At 61.0% G+C, this 7,699-nt stretch overlaps 1 protein-coding gene across 2 annotated transcripts; it reads left to right on the top strand.

The window, feature by feature from the left end:
• Nucleotides 1-1,307: 1,307 nt before the first annotated feature.
• Nucleotides 1,308-5,942, top strand: SC5D (sterol-C5-desaturase). 2 transcript variants are annotated; one of them, XM_035555844.1, is made up of 5 exons: nucleotides 1,308-1,887; nucleotides 2,479-2,696; nucleotides 3,473-3,605; nucleotides 4,075-4,175; nucleotides 4,507-5,942. In XM_035555844.1, the coding sequence occupies exons 2-5, from the start codon at nucleotides 2,487-2,489 to the stop codon at nucleotides 4,927-4,929; spliced, it is 867 nt and encodes a 288-aa protein (XP_035411737.1). In that variant the 5' UTR covers nucleotides 1,308-1,887; nucleotides 2,479-2,486; the 3' UTR covers nucleotides 4,930-5,942. The 2 variants fall into 2 exon arrangements, with proteins under 2 accessions (XP_035411737.1, XP_035411738.1); XM_035555845.2 differs by having other exon boundaries at nucleotides 1,795-1,887; nucleotides 2,482-2,696.
• The last annotated feature ends 1,757 nt before the right edge of the window (nucleotides 5,943-7,699 follow it).

Genomic DNA, 7,699 nt, shown 5'->3' with positions numbered 1-7,699 from the left:
TGTACTCCTTCGTAAGCGGCGTGGTCCCGTGCAGAGGAGCTGAGCGGGGGCGAGGCCACGAGGGTCCCGGGGACCCCCAGAGGAGGCAGGGCTGGGCCTTTTGGGGAGAGGTGGGCAGCGTGGTCACAGGCAGGAGATGGGAGATGGCGGGGAGTCCAAGGGGGCAGGCACGAGGAGAGGGTCCCAGGAGAAGGGGTGACACCAGGCTGGTGGCCGGTCACCAGCAGGGCTCCACAAGGTCTCACTTTGGGGTCAGTTGTTTTGACGGTTTTTACAAAAGATCTGGATGCAGGACTTGAATGCATTCTAGGGACATAAAACTATCAGAGAGCCTCCACAGGAGGGCTACGAAGGTGGTGAAGGGTCAGGAGAGGAAGACATCAGAGGCATCAGAGGACTGGCTCTTCCATTGCCAGCCCACCCACCTCACATCCCATCCCACGCTGTGGGCCTCCCCAGCATCACCCCCTGCAGCTAACACACCACCTGTACAGTCATACACACAGGGAGAGGAAGAAAGCTAGGGAGAAAAGCAACAAGGGAGCAGGAGACAGATGCAAACAAGCACAGGAGAGCAATAGAAGGGCACACAAGAAAGAGAGGGAGGGAGAAAGCGGCACAGCGGGAGAGGGATAACCAGGAATAACAAGGCAGATGGGCAGACACAAAGAGAAGCAGACCTAAGGAAAGAGCCAGAAGGCGAGGACGAAGCAAAGACCAAGGAAGAGGCAGAGAGAAGGACAGAGCCAGAAAGACAAAGACAGAAAAGAAAGACCAAGTGAAAGAGAAACATGGCGGGAAAGGGGTGCGCACAGAGACAGGGGCGTGTGTGGAGGCAGCCAGCCCCGTGGCACAGAAAGGGCACAGGGACAGCAGCGTGGGCATGGGACAAACAGACACCAGGCACCTGTGTGGAACACGGGGACGGGGGTGGCAAGGGGGGGGTACAACGATGCTGCTTGCAGAGCCGGCAGACAGCAGGCTTGAATTCATACCTACAACAGCAGGGACACAACAGGCAACGAGGCAGCACTCAGGCACATAAGGACAGCAACAACAGGACAGAAAAACACGCAGCGGAGGCGGAGGCTTTGTCTGGGACAAACACACGAGGTCCGGCCTTGACACTGCCTCCCCACGCGCAAACACTGCCTGCTGCAGGTGCAGGGGGGGTGCGGCTCTGAGTGCCCAACCTGCAGCGATTCCCAAAGACACACACGGCCCACGCTGTGCCCAGGGGGCTGGTATTAGGGCCAGCCACTGTTTGGTGACCTGGATATAGGAGCACAGAACTAGCAGTGCTGCTGTGCAAACCGGGCTGTAAGAAACACGGGTGGGCGATCAACGTGCTGTAGGGAACGGGGCTGAACGGACAAGAAAAAGCAAGGTGCTGATGTCCTGCAGGGCAGCTCGCCTTGTTGGAATGCTAAACCCACTTGCGGGGGGGGTCTATTATAGTACTAAGACGAGCACTCCTGGGGTGTAAAGGGCCCCAGCGCGGGTGCAGACCCTTCCCCTGAGCACGCACGGGCTCCCACGGCGACACAAATCTCTGCGCACTGAGAACTGGGCGGGATGCACCAAAACAGCAAGGATTTACATAAAAAGGGCTTATATAAAATCAGCAGGGCCAGCTGATTCGAGCCCGAATCGGGGCTCGTCGGGGGAAAATCCCACGCGAGACACGGGGACATGGGGACACACAGCCACGGACACTCGCACGCACCGCCACCGGCGCGCCGCTCCCCCCGCCCCCAGGAGGGGCCGTTTTCCCGCGCCACGCCCCCTCGTGACGTCACCGCCGGCGGTGGCGCGAGTGACGTCACGTGGCGCTACCGGGCGGCGCTGCCCCGCCCCGCCCCGCGTCGCGCTCGGGGCAGCCGGCAGGTACCGGGGGGTCGGGGGTCGGGGGGGAGGGGGGGCACGGGGGGGGGGGGGGGGGTCGGCACCGCGGGGGCAGCGCGATCGGAGCCGGGGGGAAGCCGGTGGGATCCGTGGGGATACATGGGGGGGCCCATGGGGGAACCGCGGGGGAACCGGGGGGATCTCGGGGAGGATCCGGGGGGATCCGGGGGGATTTGGGGAGGGGGGGGATGATCCGTGGGGATCTGTATGGGACCCGGGGGGATCCGGGGGGATCCATGGGGATTTGGGGGGATCCGGGGGGATCCATGTGGATCTGTAGGAGAGCCTTTGGGATCCATGGGGATCGGGGGGGGGGTCCATGGGGATCCGTAGGGGAACTGGGGGGATCCGGGGGGGAGGCTGTGGGGACCCAGGGGGATCTGGGGAGATCCAGGGGGGTCCCCGTGGGACCCTGAGGTTGATCCAGGGGGACCCATGGGGATCCTGGGGGGGTTCATGGGGACGACCCATGGGGGGACCCTTGGGGGATTCATGGGGACCTGGGGGGACCCATGAGGGCATGGGGCCTGCCCTGCCGCAGCCTCCCTGCATGTCCCCGTCCCCGTCCCCCAGCAGTGACCATGGACCTGGTGCTGGAGGCTGCCGACCGCCACCTCCTGACGCCCTATGTGTACCCCACCGGCTGGCCCGAGGAGGAGCCCTGCCGGCAGCTCCTCAGCCTCTTCGTCATCACCAACCTCGGGGCGCTCACCCTCTACCTGCTCTTCGGCACCCTCAGCTACTGCTTCATCTTCGACCACGAGCTCCAGAAGCACCCCATGTTCCTAGAGGTGGGTTCCCGGCCTCCCGAAGCCCAGCCGTCCCCCTCCAGGGTCCCCTGCAAGACCCTGCTGTCCTGCAGATGATGCCCCTTTTGCCCATCCAGACTCAATAAAATAGTGCAGAACAGAATAAAACGGAATAGGAATAGGAATAGGAACAGGAACAGGAGTAGGAATAGGAATAGGAATGGGAATAGAACAGCTGGAAGGGTCCTACAATGATGGTCCCATCCCAACTGCCCGGCCACTTCAGAGCTAACCAAAAGTTACAGCATTTTATTAAGGGCTTTATCCAAATGCCTCTCGGACACTGATGGGCACAGGACCCCAAGCACCTTGCTGGGCAGGTCGTTCCAGTATCCGAGTGGCCAAATGGGGCAGAGTGGCCATGCGATGATACAACATGTGCTCCTTGAATCCCGTCACCCAGAGGACATGGTGATGGCTTGACACCGGGCTCTGCAGGCAGTCTGGCCTGGCCAACAGCTCCCAGACCTATGAAGCTGTCCCTGCCTCTGTTCTCTGGCTCCCCCATGTCCAAGCCCCTTCCTCGCCCCGATCTGGGCACCAGCACCGCTCCGGGCAGCCCCCGCACCCTGCTCACCATACCCTTAGCACGGCACTGATAAATATCAAGGACTTCCCAGCCACCCCAGATGCCAAATGCCAACCTAAATGCCATCCCTCCCCACCCGGCCGTGGCCTCGATGGGGCAGGGAGGATGGCACGCAGCTCCCCGGGTTCCTCCCGTGCCCTGACCCGTCCCTGGCGCTGCCGCCCCGCAGAACCAGGTGCGACGGGAGATCGCCTACGCGCTGCGCTCCCTGCCCTGGATCAGCGTCCCCACCGTCGCCCTCTTCTTCGCCGAGGTGCGGGGCTACAGCAAGCTCTACGACAACATCGAAGACTCCCCCTACGGTGAGCTGCTCCCCGGGTCGCCTGCCCACCCTGTGCTCTCCATCGCTCCTTCCATAAATGTCTCTGCTTCCCCATCCTCTCCCCGGGACCTGTAGACGCCTTCTGCAGCCCACAGCACGTCCCGATGGGTCACCACGGTGTGCCTGGTCCCCAGCCAGCCGCCTCCCTGCTCCAGAGCATCTCAGCTATGAGCTGAGGCCCCGCACCCTGCCAGCCCACGCAGGGTGATGGCCAAACCCCTGCCTAGGGGACGGGATGGCCGCTTTCACACGTGCCCTGCCCTAATTTGAAAGTGCTCCTGTCACCTCTCTCAGCTCCCAATAAACCCAATTTCTCCTGGTAAGGAGAGACTGGCAATCCTTGCCCTGCATCTGCTCCATGAGGAAGACCCTGGCCTGACTTCGCTACTCGCTGCCCTCATCCCCACGTGCACATGTGGGGGCTGCCACTAACGTGTCTTTCCCCCCAGGCTGGTCAGGCGTCTTTCTCAGCATGCTGTCCTTCCTCTTCTTCACCGACATGGGCATCTACTGGATACACCGAGGCCTCCACCACAAGCTGTTCTATAAGGTAGGGACCTCCCTTATAACGGGCTGTCATCCAGGCCGGGGCTGACTTGTGCCTTGTGGGGAGCAAACACCACCAGGCAAATGGGGATGGGTGGCCCAACCACCATCACTTTTCCTCTTCTTGGTCCCCATCATCAAGCAAACCCATAGTCCATTAAAATCGATACAAGACACAAGTCCCTCTCCTGGCCCTAGAGCCTCTTCTGGCCACGGACCACAAACATCCCCAAGGATGCTGGCCCGTGACTGTCTCGGAACAGGAGCATCCCGCAAGGGGTCGAGCTCCCGTCCCTTCCTGCCCACGGGGCCCACCACGCCTTTTCTCCCCGCAGCGTTTCCACAAGCCCCACCACCTCTGGAAGATCGCGACGCCCTTCGCCAGCCACGCCTTCCACCCCGTGGACGGCTTCATGCAGAGCCTGCCCTACCACGTCTACCCCTTCCTCTTCCCCCTGCACAAGATCACCTACCTGGGCCTCTACATCTTCGTCAACGTCTGGACCATCTCCATCCACGACGGCGACTACCGCGTCCCCCGCCTGCTGCGGCACGTCATCAACGGCTCGGCCCACCACACCGACCACCACCTCTACTTCGACTACAACTACGGGCAGTACTTCACCCTCTGGGACAAGATCGGCGGCTCCTACAAAAGCCCCACCTCGTTCGAGGGCAAGGGCCCCCACGACTACCTGCGCAGGCTCCGAGAGAAGGGCCCCGAGCAGCCCAACGGCGCCGCCGACAAAACCGACTAGATTTTGGCCCAGGCCGGCCGCCGCGGAAAGGGGCCAGGCCTCGTCCTGCTGCTCCCGGCCCCCGTCGGACTAAATTTCCCCATACAGAGCCCTCACCTTGCACCAGAGCGACTGACGTGGGTTGATTTTCAGCACTGACGGGCACCAGGCCTGCGGACGGCTCCCCCCCGAACGCTGCAGACGGGTCTCGCACGCTCCTGCCCTCCCCATCCCCTCCTCCTGGCACACAGACACCTTGATGCTATTGTGCTGCTGCTATCCAGGCTCCTTCTGATAACACCTGCCACGTCCATGCCCTGCACCAAAATGTGCCCTCCCTGCTCCCTGCGACCCCCGGCATCGGCTGCGTGAGAATGGAGGTTTTTGGGAAGCCTGGCGCCCGCCCTGCTCCCATGACGGAGCTCCCCAGCCTTTCTTCGTGCTGCAAATCTTGCTTAAAATCATTTCCTTTGCCACCTGTGAGTCTGTGCAACAAGCACTGTAACAGCACCGCAACACGAGCACGATGGTAACGTCGCGGGGTCTCCGTCCGTCCCGCTCCGTGAGCTGCCACAGAGGCTGCTGAGTAAAATCGCGCTGAGATGAGAGGCTGGTAACATCAGGCATTTTGTTCTCCCATCGCAGACACCGATGTTTCGCCCACGTACCTCTATTTCGTGAAAAAAAGACTACCCCTACCTTTCGCAGCTGCTGTGGATCCACTCAACAGCACCACAGGCTCCGGGTGTGAGGGGACGTCTCGGCACGGGGCGCAGCCTCTATGAGGCTTTGTGACACAGGGACATGTCACAAAAGGGCAGGCTTGTAGGACAGGGACAGACTTTGAGCCCTGTGGGCCCCTCGAGCTCCCCGAGGGAATGCAGGAGGAAGGGCTGGGGCCGGGGCGCAGGCGGTGGGAGGGAGCCTTGGTTCGTGGCAGGTCCCCCCTAACAGTCGACGGGCTTACTTGGAAACCTGGCCGCCCGGCCTTGGGGTCAGGGTGGCCGTCAATAAATCTCACTTGCCAACTTTGATGACGTCTCACACTTCTGTTCTCAGTCCAGAGAGTGCCGAGCACCCCGTTTCTCCCCGGTAGCACCTGAGGCAGCCTCGCTCTGTGCCCCCCACCGATCGCCCCCTGCACGAGGCACAGGGGGACGTGGTCCCAGCACCACCCCCATCACCCCATGGACCTCTCCGTCTGCCTGGCACAGTGCTGTGGAAGCCACCAAGAACACCAGAGCGTGCTGAATACAATGCTCAGCTTGGCCTTGTGGGGTCAGCAGTGTTCTGTCACCCCCCCCCCCCCGCCCCAAATCTCCCTGCACGGTGATGCTGCCGGCCTCCTGCCTTCCCAGCCCCAGGTGGGGTGCTGCTGTCCCTCGATGGCACCCCATGGGTGGGCTCATGGCACCGTTGTCCTGAGTCCGTGGCAGGTGCAGAAAACCTTTAGACTCCCTTCTCCCCTGCAGATGCACCCAGATGAGCACCAAAATCTGCACCAGTGGCCAATACCTCCCAGCCCATGCAGGTGCACATCGGGTGCATGGATCTCTCCCCATTACATCCCAGCCAGGCTCTTGCTGTCAGCCCCCTCCTGGGCAGTAATAAACCCAACCCTGTTTGGGGTTATAAATATATATATAAATATATATATATATTATAGCTATAAATAGCTGGTTTTGGCTGATCCCAGGACCAACAGAGCTGGCCCCAAGCATGGTGCCTGTCACCCTTTTCAATCATTTGTTCCCCCATCAGAGGGACCAGTGCCTTCAGAGAGCACCTGCCTGGCTTGGTGCTACGTGGGATGACCATACAACACTTTGCTTCTCGGGGTGCTCTGGTGTGCTGGGACAGGGACAGACACCTGCACCCATTTTTGGGACCAAATACCCTGGTGATGGGCACCGCAGACCCTCTGCTCCCAACACGACGGGTTTCCCTGCACCCACAGCATGCGCCCATCTCCCTGCACTCCCCTCCCTGCGCTTTCTCAATCCCCCCCACGTGCACGCGAACTCTGGCCCTGCATAACTTGGAGTCCATACAAACACCAAGGGTCAAGGCAAAGTCTGGATCGAACACAGGGACAACAGCACGGAGCTCGGCACGAAAGCTGGGGGCCCTCCTCCCTCGGGAAAAGCCTGGCACCCATCTCCCTGCCTCTCCCTGCCCTAGCACGTGGCACCCCCGTGGATTTGCCACCCTCTGGCCCCACCAGGCATGGGTGGGTGTTTTTGCAAAGCAGGCTGCTGCTGATAAATCGGTGGCCTGACCCATACCAAACCCCCGTGCATCCCTCGGGGCTCGCACCCAGCAGCCTTGGCCACCGTCTGACCGCAGACACAAAGTCCCAGCTCGTTAAAGGACCTCAGCTTTTCCCACCTGCTGCCGCTCGATGGGCTGCGAGGGCTGAATAACGCCTCCCGGGCTGCTTCTTCAGGCTGAGCTCGCATAGCCAGTTAGCCCGTAAAGCCTCTGGGTGTTTGTCAGGGGAAAAAAAATAAAGGGAGCATGCAGGAAAAAAACAATTACAGCCGAGCAACTTAATTGTGTTTGCAAGAGCAGCGCCTCTGCTGGTGTGGCTGCTTGCACAAAGGTGGTGAGACGGTGGGAAGTCAGGGGATGGCACTGAAGGGCACGCCACCTCTACGCTGTGCAAAACCACCCCTGAGCACACAAACATTGCCTCAAAGGGCTTTTCCACCAGGATGCTGTGCGCTGGTCCCACAGGGATGCACACACTTCAGCATGTGGTGATAAAAGCAATAATTACAGTCACCCATCG

Source organism: Cygnus atratus, chromosome 22, assembly GCF_013377495.2.
Source record: "Cygnus atratus isolate AKBS03 ecotype Queensland, Australia chromosome 22, CAtr_DNAZoo_HiC_assembly, whole genome shotgun sequence".
Lineage (NCBI taxonomy): Eukaryota > Metazoa > Chordata > Aves > Anseriformes > Anatidae > Cygnus > Cygnus atratus.
This window is presented reverse-complemented; position numbering and strand designations above follow the sequence as displayed.